Source organism: Cynocephalus volans, chromosome 8 (assembly GCF_027409185.1).
Source record: "Cynocephalus volans isolate mCynVol1 chromosome 8, mCynVol1.pri, whole genome shotgun sequence".
Lineage (NCBI taxonomy): Eukaryota > Metazoa > Chordata > Mammalia > Dermoptera > Cynocephalidae > Cynocephalus > Cynocephalus volans.
In genome coordinates, this window is record NC_084467.1 from 134,991,565 (window position 1) to 135,010,358 (window position 18,794).

Below are 18,794 nucleotides of genomic sequence, written 5' to 3' on the forward strand. Positions count from 1 at the left end.
AACCTATTACTCAGGAAATTCCAAGAATTTTAGAAGCTGTGTCAGGAATGGGGGACAAAGACCAAATATAGATTTCTTATATCACAATGTCAACAAGGTGTTTAAGAATAAAACAATACAAACCACAAGGTCAATTGTTTGGATCCCTGTACTGGCCAGCTGCCAAAATAAATAAATCATAAAATACAAACCTAATAAAACTGCTGTTAAACTACTTGCTCAAAGTCACAAAGCTAGTCAGTAGAGAAGTAGGGATTTAACCCCAGGCAGTGTGATTCCAGCTTCTATGCTTTAATGACTTGTTTCTAGAACTGATATCCTCAGCAAATGCCATAGTTTCAGGTGTGGAAAATGTTACAAGCAACACAAAGAGGGAGGGAGATCACAACAGGAGATCCTTCTTGGATGATTCTAAAAACAAGACTTCCTAAACTAAACCAAAAATTGATGAATGGATGGGAGAAAAGGGCTAAAGGGTACAGAGTATAAGGAGGTATATAAACTGATGTTTAACAGCCATTCTAATTGGGTCTCGTGTATATTTTACTCTTACCTAGTTAAAATTACTTCTAAAAGCAATAATTCATTTAAAAACAAACAAAGACCAAGTCAAAGAAGAATAAAATGTTCCTACCCTTGTGAGGGTCTCTCATTACTCTATTAATGCTACTTTGGTTCAAAACATTTTTAGAATTTATTTGGAATTGTCATCAAAACGATTTTGAGAATTAAGCTTCACTTTAGTCACCTCATGTTGGAGACACACACATGTGCACCCTATCTTATGCACACCAGCCCAGGCTCCAGATGATGCCTTTTGTCTATTTCCAAAAATGTAATCCATCAAAGGATGAGTATTCACCCCCACAGAGGATATTCCAAAGAATGTGCCAGAAGGATGCTTGCTAAAATCAGCTTCTCTACATTAAAGATGTCTTTTATGTAGGAGAGAGAAATTCTGCTTAGATTCCTTGTCAGTTAAAATCATGGGAGAAATACTCCAATCTTAAGCTTACTTTTGCCAATAAAATATTGCAACCTTTATTTAAAACAAAACACAACTTGGCAAACCTTGTGAGACAACAGGCAGAGAGCAATCCCTTTCAAGGGCCTCATTTATTTACATCAAGTTTAACACTGTTAGCAGTTCACAGTCAGACAAGAGTGAGAGAATTAAATTAGAAAAACAAAACAACTGAAAATATATTAACAACAACAAGAACAAATACCTGACAACACTGGTAGTGTGACCCATGATTCACGTGTTTTCATTTAAATCCCACATTATCTCACTGTGTCCCCTTGGCAATGCACACAGTGCGCGACATCACCCTCTGTGTACCACATACACCTGTGGGGGCAGGACCTTTGGTATAAACATTAAATGAATTTTAAAGAATCTGGATCAGCATGTTTTAGGACAAAGTTCTGTCAACCACCATGAAACGTTCAAATTTAATTTTTACCAAGCGAGCATAAAATTGGGGTTCCTCCCCTGATAGTCATTACAGAATCAAATTGCAAAGAAGGAAAAGTGCAGAGTCTACAAGGAAGGGAGGGTTCTGAGTATGCATTAATAGCTCAGTTGGCCTGTTCATGCCCCAAACACCAAACACGCCACTGCTTCTGCTCACCACAGGGAAAGATCTGATTTACTGACCCCCCCCGCCCCCACTTACTCCTGCCTTTCTCAATGAGCACAACAGTATATGTGCACTTACAGACATAAACATGCACCGTCTGTGTAGATCTGAGATGTGAGGGCTTTCAAACATACACCCTACAGAACTGTAAGAAGAGTACCTCATTGTCCTTTCTAGTTTCTGAGTACTAATTTCCCTGAAGGACCATCAGCCTAATCAAGGTCATTTCCCAGGATCTCAGAAAATTCCTCTCATAACGGAGTCTAAGTGGCCACAGTGAAAAATGGCTGTCAAAATGGAAAAAAGCTGATTTATCTGGCCCCGCTCTACCAGAAGCATCTCTGTCTCCTGGCATTCTTGCCACTCACAATACATGGTACAGTACTTCTGAATTGTACAAAACAGTATTTGGGATTTACTACTAAAGCATCGCAGGGTCCTATAATATCTTCTGAATCAAGAATAAGTTTATTTGGCATGCCTGTATATTTTTCTATTGTGTTATAATTGCTGAAAATGAAGTATCCATATATGTGAAAATTTTATTAACCACAAGTCCCATTCTCCAACTAAAGTTTTGGTGTCTAATTACATGACTTAAAACTTCTATTCTTAGATTCAGAAACAAATCTAAGCAAGTTCCAACCATACAAACTCCCTGTATTTTCTTCTGTAAATCCTGCTACCATTGACAGTTCACCTTCACTACGTCCTAAAGGGTTAAGTGGCATGCCCAGAGACCTCAAGCTCTATGTATACAGCTCAGTAGCTTGGAGTGACATGTAGGACCCCAAAATTTGCTATTGTGAGTACAATAATGAACAAAGAATGTCACAGAAGTGACATGGAGTGTATCACAATTCTTCTCTGAATATGGTATGGTCTGAGGACAATGTTGTGCCTAGCCTTTTGACTTAAAGTAGATAGCCTTTCCCCTTAGATGGTCTGCAGGTTTGAAGACTCACTCAACATGCCATCACCTCTGGCTGAGACAGCAGGGCTTTGCTACTGTGTTCAGGTTGCTCAGCAATGGGGAGGATAAAAGATATAATATTTCTAGGAGAGGTAAATAATTTCAAATTAAGGTTGTACATAGGAAAAAAGAAGTGCACTTGGAGGGAGGGAAGGGTCCAGTTGGAGTGTCCTCCCAGCTCACCAAGTGGGACTGAGAAAAGTACAAATCTGCCACATCAGCACTCTGGGGAAATTCTCACTGGGGCTTTAGCCACTCACCTGGGAAGCTCATTTCTACCAGTTCTAGTTCAATAATCCTGCAAAACTCAATGCAGCTGACAAGTCTTTTCCTCTGCAAGACACATGAGACCTATCTCTGAAGGCACAAATCTAACTTGGGTGACCTCTGCCACTCCAAGTCAGCTTAGAATCCAGATGACCTGCTGGAGGCCTCCTTAACCAGGGAGAAACATGGGATCTTCTTACCCTGGATACACAGGGTGGAACCTTCCCTAATTTCCTGTCCTTTGGATCTACAATATTGAGTTAGAAATGAAGAAAACATCATCGTGCACACACTCAAGACAGAACATACACCTCAGGTGCATGGCATAAAAAGCAGCAGTTCCAGAGCAGAAACTCAACCTTACGATAAACCTCACAAAAGACAGGCTGGAGCTGAGTGAGTCACCTGGGTGAATGCTCTGGAGCAGAGTGCAGCCCATTCAACAGCCCTGAAACCCATGCTTCCCAGTAATAGAGGACCACAGGGAATGGCAGTGAAGTTCAGGCCAGCTGTAGTTGTGCTTAACAGTAACTGTTACTCCAGGCACTATCGGCTTGCCAAGAAAAGCAAGCCTTGTATTAGATTTTTTAAAGTCTAGCAGTTAGAAAATTGAACTCTTATCCAAACAGTATAGATATCCTGACTGTTAAGAATGGGAGAAATTTTAGAATCAGCTCCAGGTCTCTCCTCTCTGACCAGTAAGGTTATGTCTAGCAGCAATTTCCCCAGGTTGTCACATAGAGGTACAGGCGCCCCTTCTCTAGTTTTCCCACATATCCCAATCTGAAGCAGGTATTTACAAAGGAACTGAGCTATTGGCTTGAGAGAAAATAAGAAAGAGATGCAGATAGCTGGAGTCTATCAATATATGAAAGGAAACTTAGACCCACCTACATAAAAAGGAGTGGTCATAACAGATGTTTAGGGCACAGAGATGGACCCCAAATCCAGGTGGAGCAAGTTAATGCAAGCAAGATGATGAAGTCCCCAAATCATCAAGAACAGAAATACAGATAACCCTGTCAGCCCAATATGAACTCTTGTGGGGGTGTAGTGTGATAATAACAATGATATCAGTAGCAAAAATGGAAGGAGTGAGAGAGGTCAGAATGAAGTGTAGCTGTAACTCAAAAGTAGCCATCAGTGCAATTTACTAAGTATTTTATAATTTAACAGGTGAATTAAGTTCATTCTTAGAAAAAAAAAGTAAAGATCGATGATAAATGTCAATGTCATCTATAACTGGTAGGAAATCCTAGAAAAGTAATTCCCAAAGTGCACTGGTTCTATGGCCATCCAGCTCCCCTTTCCCACCTACACCCCTAAAAAGCAACAAAACCATGCAGGACATAGGTTAAAAAAGACACTGTCAACATCAACAGGTAACAAGTCTGTTCTCACCACAATTAGGATACTGAAATGACTGAGCATGTAGTGGACAAATGTTCTCGAGTAAGAGGCCTCATCCTTCTTAAGTTCCCTGGAAGAACTTCTGTACTGTGAAGTATACTCATTGCTACTTTTTGAAGATCAGAATTAAGCCAAAAAGTTGGTCCCTAGTTTTTCTGAAGTTATTCAGCTATGAACTACAGCTTTAGCAAAACACTTACTATACCTGCAGATATTCATTTAGCAGTTTCATATTTATAACTGTGATAAATTACAGAGAAGATTCTATATCTGCATTTTCAGGTCCCCCACAGGTAAAAGCTTTTAGGTCAATCAGCATCTAATCAATTGTTTTAATTTTCTGAACAGACATTAGTAATACATTTGATACTTTCTCAAAGTGCTTTCATATACATTATCTCATAGTCATTAAAATGATATTGAACAATAAAGTTTTTCTTTTTTTTTAAGAAAAAGGAATGTAGGACTAGTTTTTTTTTTTTTTTTAAACTTGTTATTTCTTTTCTACAAAGTGCAGATTGCTGTGTTGCTGAGGTCTGTCCTTCAAATGTTCCCATATAATTTTTTAGCTTACTGAGTTCTACTGAATGCTTGCTTTGCTAGTGTTGCCATTACTTAGTGTTTAAGCCCCTTAAGGTCAGGGAGTGCCTTCGAAAGCACGTGCTTTAGAAAGTGTGCAGCACTTTGCAGACTGATTGTCTATCTGAGCCACTTTTTTTGCAGTGCCTCACAAGGCAGCAGGTATGCCGGCAAGACCCTACAACCAGAAAGTCAGGAGACCCGAATCCTTGTCTCTGCCACTAATGAACTGTTTTGAGATAATGGACATGTAACTTAACCATCCTCTCCTTTAATTTCTGAATCTATAAAGAAAAGCGTCAGAGTAGTGACAGTTTTCAGACAGCACTGAGTGTCGGAAACACCTAGAGAGATTCTTGGAAAACACCTTGGCTGAGACCCAACCCCACTGGGAATTCTGATCTGGAGTGATGCTAATTTATAAGTTTTTAAAACCCCCCTAGGGGATTCTGTTGTACATCCCTGGACTAGGCTGTTAATAATAGTAGTAGTTAACATTTATGGAGTGCTCATTGTGTGCCAGACACTTGAGCTAAGTATCTTACAAATATCTCATTTAATCCTTAAAACAACACTGAGGTAGTTACTATTATTATCCCTGTTTTACAGTGCAGAAACTGAGGCTTAGGCAGGTTGAATGAGTTGCCTTCTAGACTGGCTGTAGAGCCTTAACTTTAAACTACTATGTATACTACATCCTTTAAACTCAAAAGCTCCATGACTTTAGTTAAATAAATATGGGCTGTGCTTTAGCAAAGTAAGCATGTTTTATTAACTTGGAACTATTTTACCAGCCAACTTTCAACCGAATTGTAAGAAAACTTCTAATTTAAACCCTAAAATGCAGCTGGGAAAGGGTCTCCACTATAGTGACCTCTACGTGTAGATGTCATCTAGAAAAACATGGAATTGAAAATCTTCGGGCCAAATGGTTTTAAGGCTATATCTCTGAAAATCATGATGGAAGACTACAAGAAAATATATATGTTTAAATTTTACACAAAGCCTTTTAAGAAAATACTTTATGTAAAGCACAATATTCAACACAAAACACTGCATTTTAAGGTAGGAAATCTAAACTCAAGTCATATTACATGTACATGAAAGGAATCAAGCTGTGGCAGCCCAAAGGTATGTATATATATATATAACCATTTACAAACATTGTCAACACCATGTACAAGGGCCTTTTCCCTTGCTATCTGCTTTTCTTTAAACTACATTTTTAGTTTCTAGAAGCAGTTTGCTTTCCTTTGAATTCAAAGCTTTTAATTGACATAAACTTTTTTTTTTAAGCTGGTCCTTTTCAAGTAGAAAAAGGAAAAACCTAAATTATACTTTTATAGTAAGTTGACAGTGCCTCTTTAACCTGAACCCTGAGCCCTCAACCCCTGAAGTTACACAATTCAAGCAACATGTGGATGGGGTGTAGTACAATAGTCTTGAGAGTATTGAGAAAAATCAATTCAATTTATGAATTTATTGAGCACCCACTGTAGGCAAGACAGAGCTAGGTGCTGCCCTGAGTAAGACACAGCCCCCATCCCCTTAAGATTGTTCTTCAGTGAGAAAACCAGGGAGCTTAAATACACTCAGTAGTGTTTCTCCAAGGCTTTTTGCAGAACTCTCAAGAAAAAATAGAGCTCTAGCTTAAAAAAACCAAAAAAAAAGCAAAAAAACCCCTGAAAAACAATTATAATCCATTAACTTGCAACCCACAATGACAGGGATAAACTTAAAAGCAGCATCATAATATTCTAAAGTTTTAGCTTTCCCCTCCCCACCCATAAAAGGCTAACTGCTAAAACAAGTTCAAGTTTATGGATGTGTATGATGAGGGGGAGGGAAGAAGGTGGGAGGAGGATTGTTGGTTTTAAAATCCAAGTTCTCTTCCAACCACTACAAGGAGATTAACCTGATCACTAGTTGCCTGTGCTGTAGCTGTAGGTAACACATGACAGGGATCACCCAGCACCTGCCAGGATTGCCCAGTACTGTCTCCTCCCTTCTAATCCTTCTCTTAACCTGGGCCTCCTTTGGAGCAGCAATAAGAATCAAGGTTTCCTCTCTAAGGAAAACTAAATTTCCTCCTCGGTCAAAGATGCCAAATTCTATCCAAAAGATAGTTTCCCTCTGTTCTAGCCCAATTAATATAGTCTCAGCAGTTCTAAATTTCATTAATATCTCCTACTCAACAAAGAGAATGAAAAACCATTCAACATAACACTACACTAAAGAGCTTTCCGGAGAGGATCTCAAAGGGACAGCTATATGCTTATTTGCAAAACACCCTTGAGAACATGTGTGATTACCTTCATTTAACAGGTTAAGAGATGGGGCTGTGGCTTGACAGTGGATCAATGACAGCCAAGAAGTAAACTCACTGCTCAATGTTGAAAATCCTATCTTCCTAAGCTAATATTCCTTTAGGAGAAAAAAATTAAAATATTATGTATTGGGTTCTCCTTGGGAAGGAGGGAGTGTTCATAAAGCTTTAAAATGAGAATGAGGCAGTAATTGGAATTAGACCCAATGCCAAGAATATTAATAATATCTACCCAATAGATTAGGTTCCACATGATCCTAACTAGCTTCCACAGTTATAACTGAAGTAGGGAAGTGAAAGGCCTATTTTTCAAGGGCAAAACATTTTTGAGGATTATGTCATTAGGTTTCCAGGATCTAACTAGTGCTCCCTGAAAATGATTTATGCATTCTTAAAATAGAGGTGAAATGACAAAATAAATAAAGAATATTCCCAGTATGATCTGTACAAACAAGCACAATGGTTGGGTGGGGGTAGGGTGGGGTGGGGAGTATAATATGTGAGAAGAAAAAAAGCACATGAGAATAATTTGGGGGTAACTCTCTTCAAATCCATAGAGAGAATGCCTCCTTGGGCTTAAGGTGATAAGGGAGAGGAAAGATGCAGAGAAACAGCCATTAGAACCAAGCCGGCTTCTCCTCTCAGTCATAGGCCTCTGGGCCTGGCATTGGGTTCCAAGAAAAGACCATCTTCCTGGTATTTCAATTGATAAAGAAATGTATAGCTGCTCAAGTACATGGTCAGTATGGGGGGGGGAGGGGCACTATAGCCTCAGAAGAGGATTCTCTAGTGAGAACCTGTAGTGACCACTATTTTCAAAATCAATGTTGGTTAATGCCCTGAATGCTGTCAGGAATAAAGGAAGACAGCCTGCCCAGCAAGGGACAGAGAAGAACCACTAAGGACACCTCTATACCTATGGTTTACAGATAGCCACCAACAAGCAAAAACTAGGTCCTGGTCCATTAGGAAATAATATGCTAGTCTGGGAAGAGTGACTTCTGCTAATTAAATAAAAATCTTATATTTTAGGAAGAGGTTTCAATCTCCCTGACTAAACTTCCCAGCATTCTTTACTTCCTGCACCAATACATCAATGGAAAATAGGACAGGAGCATATAGATAGGGCTACATTTCCCAGTTTGTATTCTAGCAACTTCATTTGCAGTTCTTACTACAGCAGCAATGACGTTGTGGAAGCAAGGCTAACAGCTGCTTCCACCAGCCTGGAACAGAACTTCTCTCGGTACATTCCAAGCTTTCCTTTCTCTGTCCCACCAAATTGGTTAGGTGAGTTGGAGCATAATCACCTTAATACCTACCAAAGCCCCAGTCAATCCCTTTCATGTGGTATTGAATGAGTGCTGCAGCCAATCCACTGTCTGGGTGAAGCCCCCACAGCCTTGGGGGGAGCAGCCCTGTCTAGCTCCTCACAGCATTCCAGGTAGGGATGGGCTGCATTTCTTTCCTTATGACATACACATGTTCCCTGACTTTCCAGTGCAGTTTCCAACCCTGTCCACTACTGCCTTGCTCCTACATAATTTGCCTCTCCTATACTTATGTGGTTTGCTTTTTGTTGTTTTTGAGATGAACCTGTAAACGTGAGAACTCAGGGATCTGAGGTACTTCACATGAACACACTTATGAATCAGTCTTTCATTTTTTGAAAACAAGAACATAGGAAAACAAGTTTCCCTTTCCCCTCAGAAATGTGTGCATCTTCCCACTAGATTAACAAGGGCTACCTCTGCACCACATCACTGATTTCCTGTACACATGATAATAAGTTATTAAGGACAGGGTTTGTCCCGGGCACACCAGCAGCTGCTGAAGACACCTGCAGCTCCTGCAGGCTGAGTTCCAGTTTGCTCACAGCCTCGCGGAAGGCAAATTTGTTGCGAGTTTGAGGGATGCAGTCCACATAGCCTGAGCAGTAGTCGAGCAGCTGGTGGCCAGTGTCTACCAGCTGGCTATTGGGCACAGGTTCCGTGATTGCACTGGACAGTAGGTCAGCACATTCCAACAGGGCCTCTTTGCTAATTTTGTCTGCTGAGATTTTCTCAGCCGCCTGTTTGGTTTTTCTCAGAGCCACTTTAGTACCTGCTGTGCCATTGGCCATTTTGGCTGGCGAGATGTTAGATGTGGGCAGAGGCACTTGAGGTGGAGACATCACTGGCTTCCCAGCTTTCCCACTGATGGGCACTGCCCCTGGAGCTGCATTCTTCCCTCCTTCCTGTGTTTCTGATGTGAGCTGTCCTGCAGTTGGGGCAGTTGGCTCTTCCACAGAGTCTGAGCATATGGACGGATGCTGCAGTAGTCTCATCACTGGTGGTGGGGGTGGGGCACACTTTGGTTTTACCCGTCGGGGTCGGTCCTTGTCTCCAGAGGAAGCGACCTGATGCTCAGATAAGAGCTTGAATTTATTCCCCTGAGAGTCTGTGCCAATGAGCTGCACGTCAGCTGGAGTGTGTTTCAGAGTGGGTGAGATAAGGACTGGCACTTTGTGGTTGTGAGTGGTTGGGAGGACTGCTGCAGCCTTGGCCGGGGAAGACCAGCCTGGCTGCTCTCCATTCTCTGGGACTCCAGCCATCCCAAGTCGTGCCCCACCATTCCTCTCCTTGCCCTTGGAAGCAGCTGTCACTCCAGCTACCCCCACGCCTGAAGAGTCCTTCTCTGTAATGGCTGAATCCCCAGGGGGTGTTCTGAGAGGAAGAGCTGTGGCTCCTCTGGGCAATAGTTTGGCTTTTGGTCTCTCCCTGGTTGGAGCAGCACATTCCTCTGGTTTTTTTGGAAGCATGTCATTGGCCCTGTCCACATTCTCTTCTGGCTGAGAAGAGGTGGACACTGTCCTTTCCAGCGGGAGTTTGGACCTCTGGCAGTTCCTGGGAAGAGTCATTGCCATCCTATCCTGCTCTGGAAGCCCTGAGGACATGGAAGATGTAGAGTTTGACCTTGGAAAAGGCTTGGAAGTGTCATCACTGGCTGTGGGTTTACCTGCTCGTAGGCCCAGTGTCTTTTTGATTAAGCGTGGTGTAAAGAAGCCTGTGATGCCAGACCACCCACCCCCAGCAGTGCCACTGCCCCCACCCCCACCCCCATCGTCATTACAGAGGTTCCTCTGTGCAAAGCTCCCCCCATAGCACTTTGGTGGTACTAGATTCGCTTCTTGCTGGGCAGGAGTGAAAGAGAACCCATCAGCATGCTGTAGAGAAGCAACAGATGAGAAGTTACCCGTGAGTTCGTATTTCTTGTGGGGCTGATTCTCCATTTCTCGGAAGGAGCTGCTACGTTTGGGGGGTGTGGGAGCATTTCTCTTTTTCATGAAGGAGCTGAAGAAGCCCCCCTTCCTATCCCTGGTGAAGCATGTCTCTTTGACATCTTCCAAGAGGCTGCTGGGTGACTTGTCTCTATGCTTCCGAGGCAGTGCTGGGGACCCACTGGAGGCCTGAGCACTTCTAATGAACCCTGATGAGAAACGGCCAATCAGTAATGTGAAAGAAGTAAATCCATTATATTTAAGTTACTATGGCTGAATCTTAAGAGTCTGTCAGCATCTATTAGATGTCAGGTATTGGTAGGACTTGGAGGAAACTAATAAATACATTATCATTTCACAGTGATTAATGTTACAAATGCAATGTGGGTTACAAATGGGGGAAAATAACTTGCTGGTTATTACCTCAGTAGTCATCATTTCTCTAAAATCAGCCGTACAACCTGTCTTTATCTAACAGGCTGAAGATGTTTTTGCCAGAACTGTAGAGATGGTAACTATTTGGGAACCAGAGCCTGAGGAAATGGAGCTGGAGGCAGAGTTGTATTTTGGATGGATAGGTCAGGCCTTCTAACACTAACAATGCACAGCAAAGGATTAGAGTGGTAGGTAAAAAAGATGCCATACTTAAGACAGGCATGAAAGTGAGCATAAAAACATCCTATCCCATGGTTCCTTAAACTAGGCTGTTTCTATTTTGAGTCTACCTGCCTAGGGACCCATACCTGGTGCTGAACTGGAAGTGGAATTTTCCGTGGCATCTTGTGCCCCTTCAATGTTCTCCTTGTTCTCTAACTGCTTCTTCAGTGTCCGAGTCTTGGAAGGAAGAATAGGTAATCGGGGCAGGTAAGGAACAACAGATGAGGAAGAGGCAGCTCTCCCCAGCTCCTCAGCTACTTCTGTGAAGAAGACAAGGGCATTGATTAAAGAACAATTTCACAACAGAAAAAAGGAGTTTTTCTTTTCAGAAAAGGCATACAACTGAGAGAGAACTGGAGAGTAGAGATAAAACATAAATGTAATCATAGAGTGTGCACTCTTTTGTGTGGCTTCTTTGGTTCAACATTGTGTCTGTAGATTCATTCATGTGTTGCATGTGAGAGGGGTTCTTTCTCGTTGCTATGTTGTATACCAATGTTTGAATATACCAAAATTCATCTGTGCTTCTCCTGATGGATATTTAGGTTGTTCTCAGTTTTTGGCTAGTATAAATATGTTGCTAGAAACATCTGCTACATGTCTTTTTGTTCACAATTGTATGCACGTCTGGCATGGACACAGGAGAATTGGTGGGTACATGTCAAACTGGGTCCTGCCAAACTGTCCCAAAATGGCTGTACCAATTTACACTACCACTAGCAGTGTATAATTTTAGAGAGTGTATAAAAGTTCTGGCTACTCTGCATGCTTACCAAAATTTGATGTTATCAGGGGTTTTTTTTGTTTGTTTTAATTCTGTCCGTTCTGGTAGGCCTGTAGTGGTATCACATTTTGATTTTATTTTCTATTTCTCTGATGATGAGAGACGTTGAGCATGGTTTCACATGCTTATTGATCATTTGGATATCCTTGTTTACTGTGTGCCTATTCACAGGCTGAACAAAGCAGACAGATGTCTGCAGATACCTCTGAGTTTTAGGTTGTACCTTGCACTAAAAAGGAGGGTAGATACAATTCATTCCATGTCATGCAAATGAAGCAAATTAGGCTCTTGAAAAGGCGTTCATCCATTAGTAAGCCTTGCCTGATTAAAACTTGGCCATAGGTTTTGTGGCTTTTACTGAGGCAAAGACATACTCTGTTATTCATTCCCAAACAAAAAGGAATCGGGTAGGATCAATTAAGTTGTGAGATTTTATAATTGTTTTACAACTTTTTTGATGATTATTTTAAAAATTAGTTTGCCACAAGTGTAGGCACATAACCTAAACCATGACAATGAAAATCCTATTTATGCTGCTCTACACAGCAGATAGATTCAGACATTATCTTCATTGATCATGAGCTCTAAAAATATGACCTCAAGAATGCTGGTAACTATGCCCCATGCCACTTAGAAGATTGTGAGGATGAGATCAGTGCAGAAGTAGAAGAGAAAATGAAAGTGGTTGTGGGAGGGAGGGAAGGGGAGAGGGGAAGGAGAAAGACCTGAAGCCACTTGAGTCCACAGCTTCAACTGATCCTCAGTTTAGCATCATCCCTGCTTTTCCATGGTTTGGTTATGAGTTAATAAATCTTCCTTTTTTTGCTTAAGAAACTTTGAGTTGGGTTTTTTTCACTTACAACTGACTAATAAATACATCCTTTTAATGTAGGAACTGTGTCATTTTTTGGGGGGGGTGGCTGGCCAATAGGGGGATCTGAACCCTTGACCTTGGTATTGTAATGCTGTGCTCTAACCAACTAAGCTAACCAACCAGCACCCCCCCCCCCTTTTTGAGGCTGGCTGGTACAGGGATTGAACCCTGAACCTTGGTGTTATCAGCAATCACCATGCTCTAACCAACTAAGCTAAGTAGCCAGCCCCAGAAATTGTATCTAATCTGTGTCTCTAGACCTAGTACAGTGCTTGCCCCACATTACATAATCAATCAAATGTGGGTTGAATAATGTTAAATTTCTTGTTTAGCAATTCTGAATTAAAATTAGCTTTGAAAATTGATAAGGGTTGGTTTTCTAAAGGAATACATTTTCAAGAGAAGCAGAAATATTAAACTAAGGCTTCAGCAGAAGTTAAAAGTTGACATAAAAGTACCAAACAAATGGATGCTACTCTTTCGCTGATATTCGTGACTTTAGCACTTGGACTCCATTGGAAATAAAGCACACAAAGGACAGTAGAGTGTTATAACAGGAAGCCATGCAATCTGGCCCAAAGGGCCAGATGTGCCCCCCCAACCTATTTCTATAGTTCCATATTTCAAATGACTAGGATGAAAACATTTCATTAAACTTTGGTGGTGTACTTCTCCCTTCCCTTTCTTCTTACCCAATGTGATAAATCATTAAGAGATGCAGACAAAATCAACTTGCCTGATTTCCTCTTCTAATATTTTAAAACTTGAACTTAAATAGTTAACTCTGTTCAACTATTAAGGAAAATAAAAATTTGAAATATATGTAAAAAATTTCAGAACTATATCATAGTGCCTAATGGACAAGTGAAACTAAGAATTCTGTATTTTTAGCCCTCTAGGAATAGGCTCTCTCTGTTTATAACAAGTAAGTTTGACTTTTGCATATAATTTTAGAAGTATCATATATAAAAGTAAGAAACTGCCTATATGTGTCCATACACTTGTCTTTTAAATAAAAGGAGGGGCCGGCCCATGGCTCACTCGGGAGAATGCCGTGCTGGTAACACCAAGACCATGGGTTTCGATCCCTATATAGGGATGGCCGGTTCACCCACTGGCTAAGCATGGTGCTAACAACACCAAGTCAAGGGTTAAGATCCCCTTACTGGTCATCTTTTTAAAAAATAAATACATAAATAAAAAATAAATAAATAAGAAAAGGATTGGTTCCAGTCAAGATAGCAGAATAGACAGTTCCCAGTCTCACTCTCTCTCACAAATCAACCAATTTACTATTAAAATGTAATGACAGCCAAGCTGGGGCTGCTGGAGCTCAGGGGAAGAGGAGGAAAGACCTACAGAGTTCATGAAGGCAGAAGAAATCACGATGAGAGAAAGAAAAAACTGCTTGAAGCACTGTGAGCCACAGCCGCTTTAAGGCTGGAGCTGCTGACCACATGGAGCAGGAGCTGGCAGAAACCGTGGCTGTGCCCTTCAGATGGAGTTACTTGGAGGCAGCAGAGGAGAAGAGGGCCTTGGTGGCCCCTAGGATAGCAAGGCCACTAATAGGGTTCTCATGGACCCACGCAGGAGCAAGGAGCCAGAACAGCTGAAAAAGCCATTCAGAGGCCAGTGAGTCATCACAAGGAACCTGCGCACGGCTTGTCCTGTGGGAAGTGTTTGGAGCACGGGCAGTGGGGGAGACGGGCCCACCAGGAGAACACTGGGACACAGCAAGGACAGCCGATCCACCCCCTAATCAGCACAGGACCCTCAGAGGAGACTGGTTGGGAATGCAGGATTGCAAGGGGTGTAGTTTGATGGAAAAACTCAGGCCCAGATCAGAGTTCCTACGCAACCCAGGTGCACAGGGTCTCTGGAGAGCTGGAAGTACCTATAAGGTCAACCATTAAACCCTGAGCTGTACAAAAACCCTTCCCTAGGGAAAAAGCAGCAAAGAAGCAATTTAGCTCAACCACAGAGCTCAAGTACTGGTTCCCACAGGAAGCTCCCCCGTTTTAGAAGTAAGCAAAGGACAAAAAATTAGTTCCAGCCCGGGCACACCACCAGTGCCTCGGGGCCGCCAGGGGACCTGAGGCTTGAAGCCAGGACCAGACCCCACTCCCACATCTAGGCACACTGCCAGTGCCTTGGGGCCCACCCAGGGACCCAGGGCATGGATCTGGGGACTGGACCCACCGCCCACACAGGCACACCATCAGCACCTCGAGGCCCCACCCAGGGGCCCAGGGCATGAATCTGGGGACCAGATCCCTCGCCCACAACCAGGCACACTGCCAGCTCCTTGGGGCCCCACCCCAGGGCACGGAGCCAGGGACCAGAAATCCGCCCACACCCAGGAACACCGCCACCATTTGGGGGCCCCACCATGGGGCCCAGGGATAAAGCCGGGGACCAGACCCTCCTGCCCATACCTAGGCACACTGCCAGCACCTCGGGGGTCTTCCTGGGAGCCCTGGCAATGAGCCAGGGACTGAACCACCCATCCACAACCAGGCACACCACCAGCGCCAAGGAGCATGCTAAAAATATCACATCCATGTGGATGGCCCACCACAGCCACCGTGAAAGTGGCTAGACGTCATAACCACCATGCAGATGGTTCACCAGCCACTGGAGTGCATCAACACAAGGAGAGTCACCAGCAGAGACCAAAGAAAAGAAGAGGATGTCTCTCTCCACAAAGCCCATTCCAGAGTGACAGAGGAAGCATCTGCTCTATGATAATATTGTGGGACCTGAACACACCTCTCAGCATTGGACAGATCATCTAGGCAACAAATCAATAGAGTAATCATTACTCTTTCAGAGGGAGAGAAGAAATCTAGGGTTATCGGTGGTGGGAGGGGGAAATGAGGGGGAATAGGGAGAGATTGGACAAGGGGCATAAAGAATAAGTACAATTTGTAACAATATACATACTAGTAATATTGATTTGATCAACATATGTCAACGTTGAATCCCCAAAATATGTATAATCAATTATGATTCAATAAAATAAGTAAATAAATAAATAAATGTTTGTCTCTGTTGATAGCTTAACCTACTTATTCTAAGTCCCTTTCCATGTCAATATCTTTAAGAATAAAATTTTAAAAACTTAATTATCTGTATGTAATAATTAACAGTCCCTTAGATATTTAAGTTCTTAGTTTTTCAATATTATAAACTACACTCTAATGCAACGTCCTTGTAGCTTAATCTTTGTTTATACTCTTAACTATTTTCTTAAGATCAATTTTCAGAAATGGAATTTCTGGATATTGCTTTTATATCTTGGTTGTGCCTTTGTGGATATGGTTCACGGAGTTGTGACATTTTTTATACTTATTTTTTCCTCTTCTCTTTTCTACATCATAAGTGTTGATGCTTAAAGAACTACCAAACTTACTAACTTTCTTTATGGAGACACTGAATTAATTTCTAATTAAAATATAATTTCGATACTAAGTACGTGAGATAGAGACAAAAAGACACATTGAAAAATAGCAAAAAAGCAACACAAGAATAAAGGCTAAAAGTTAATTTAATATCTTGAAATGGAGTCCCAAACTACAAGAACTGATGATTTTTGAAATGTAATTATCACTATCACTGCCACCCAGAACTAGCCACCAACAGTAAATCCACTAGATTCTCACCTTCAGAAATGCTAGAATCATGGAACATGGTTTCAAAAGCTTGATGTGTTTCAGCAAAAGAGGGCCTGTCGGCAGGGCTCCACTTCCAGCCTACGTAAAGAAAGAAGAAAAGAGTAAAAGCTCCTTGCAGTCATTATATATCCAGTGGCATACCTGATAACGAGCTCCATGAATCATTACGTGTGTTTATTAAAGTAGAGTTACAGCATGTTCACAATGATAGTAATGCAGCCACTTTTTGGTTCCAGGCTTATGAGTGTAATGAACTCATTTCCTAAGGCTGGTCCCTTCTATTTGGCCTCAGCTCCTATTCCCTCAAGTATAAGGATGAGGAAATGTGAAGAGATGTTTTAGAAAATGGCAAGTTTTCTTTAACTGAAAAAATGAAAGTAAAACCTATTTTCAAATTCGATCTAACTTATAATTAATCAACTACATATATATTCAGAAATATAACAATATCAAAAAGGAGGAGCTTAGAGTTCACATTTGACAAAAGGCAGTAGGGAATGCTAATGCTCAATGAGAAAATAAAGATTTATGTTCAAACACAACTGTAATTTAATTCATGACTTACATTCCCACTTTTTCACTGTAAAGCAGTCAGATGCTTTTGCTTATTGATCACAGAGGTTATTACGCTTTCTCAATAGCCTTTAGCAATCATCTATATCTAGTTGAAAGTAGCCCTCCCCCACCTTAATTTCCAAACCCAATTTCTTATTATCCTATTAAATATGCAAATACTTTTGAGAAATTAGGTCAATATTTGAGCCATGGATAAATATTCTTAGGATTCCAACAAGACTCTATGAAATATCATATGATACAACAACTGGTTGATCAATGACAAACTTTTGAAATGTCATGACACTAGATTCAATCTAACAACACTGAGAGGAGAAATGTTTCCAATTTTGTTAACCATCTTGAACTGCTGGCTTAAACATTCAAAATTAAAAATATGTAAAAATACTCACATGCTCTCATAAGTTCATAAACCTTAGGGGGGCATCCCTCAGGCTGTTCCATTCGATATCCTTTTTCCAGTAGATCATAGACCTGAGACAGGTCAATACCTGGATATGGTGACATTCCATATGTAGCAATTTCCCACAACAGTACCCCAAAAGCTGCATAAGGAATTTAAAAAAAAAAAAAAGCTTAATGTTTTTTCTCTGATTTATTATTTATTTTATATTGTAAGGTAACTTCCCTTTCAAATTGTGGGTATTCATACACTATTGTAACAACATTAATATACTCTTGTGCCTTTTACAGCATGACTTGTCTTTCTAGAACGTCTGCCTTAGCAATGCTGCAGAAAATCTCAAAAGTTTTCTTTAAATTTCTCAAGTTTTATTTAGGTTTTCTTTACTATGATGAGCGACAATAAACTATGACTATATAAGAAGATGGGGGCATAATCCAGCTATTCTTAGAATGGTCTTTGATCCATTTAATGAGTTTCATGGTTTTAAAGTTAGCTAATATCAGAAGAGTAAAATAAAATGGATTCATTTAAAATCAGATAAAATTTACAATAGAAGAAAGAATTTTCACAGTTAGTTATTTCTGAGATTTCTGGTAAAAAGAGACTTAGAATCCTACAACTATTTCTATTGGCCCATAATCCAAACTTTGAGACTTGTTCAGTCTACTAAGCCTCCACTAAGTTATACTGCTTTTCAGGGAGGTAGAAACAGGATCTGTTACAAGGACAAATTCTAGATGAAACCCCATCATGCCTTCCTCTGTGTCACAGAGCTCTGGAAACGAGCAATAAAACCTAATGTGGAAAATACAGAGCTTTAGAGAGAGAGGATCATTAGAATTCTGAAGGCAGAGACTTATTTTTTTAAACTTTGTTCTTCATACTTCTTTCTATGCTAAGTTCCTAGCACAGTGTCTGGCAGATAGGAGGTATTTAATAAATGCTTGCTAAATGACTGAAGAAAGATTGGGGTAAAGGCAGAGGAGGATATTGAACACTGCATATAAGAGAAGCTCTAAAGAATTGGGGCATTCAGAAATAAAATAAAATGACACGCGCAGGAAAAAGTCCCTTCCAACCTTACCCCAGACATCAGATTTAATTGAGAAGGTATTGTAGGCAAGACTCTCTGGTGCTGTCCACTTAATAGGAAATTTGGCTCCAGCATGAGCAGTATAGGTGTCTCCAGTCATCAATCTACTCAAGCCAAAGTCAGCCACTTTTACCACATGGTTTTCTCCCACTAGGCAGTTACGAGCTGCAAGATCTCTGTGGGAAAGAGAACCCTAAATGTGATTCCATTCAGATCGTAAGAAATATGGTCATGAATGCTCTACTCTTGGTTGTTTGTGCTACAAGCAGAATT

The 18,794-nt window shown here is 41.1% G+C and overlaps 2 protein-coding genes across 7 annotated transcripts in view; one reads left to right on the forward strand and one right to left on the reverse strand.

The window, feature by feature from the left end:
* TOR3A (torsin family 3 member A) overlaps positions 1-18,794 on the forward strand; it is a 68,252-nt gene that overhangs the window by 14,554 nt on the left and 34,904 nt on the right. The gene's annotated exons all lie outside the window — the stretch shown is intronic.
* Positions 1,090-18,794, reverse strand: part of ABL2 (ABL proto-oncogene 2, non-receptor tyrosine kinase) — a 112,530-nt gene continuing 94,825 nt past the window's right edge. For 3 of the 6 annotated variants that reach the window (XM_063106223.1, XM_063106220.1, XM_063106221.1), the window contains 6 exons: positions 18,513-18,697; positions 17,415-17,567; positions 16,435-16,524; positions 11,201-11,374; positions 10,433-10,666; positions 1,090-10,123 (listed from right to left, as the gene is read on the reverse strand). In XM_063106223.1, the coding sequence (XP_062962293.1) occupies positions 8,943-10,123; positions 10,433-10,666; positions 11,201-11,374; positions 16,435-16,524; positions 17,415-17,567; positions 18,513-18,697 (2,017 nt within the window). In that variant the 3' untranslated portion in view covers positions 1,090-8,942. Of the gene's footprint in view, positions 10,667-11,200; positions 11,375-16,434; positions 16,525-17,414; positions 17,568-18,512; positions 18,698-18,794 lie in introns of all 6 variants that reach the window. The other 3 variants (XM_063106219.1, XM_063106217.1, XM_063106218.1) reach the window with 1 other exon arrangement.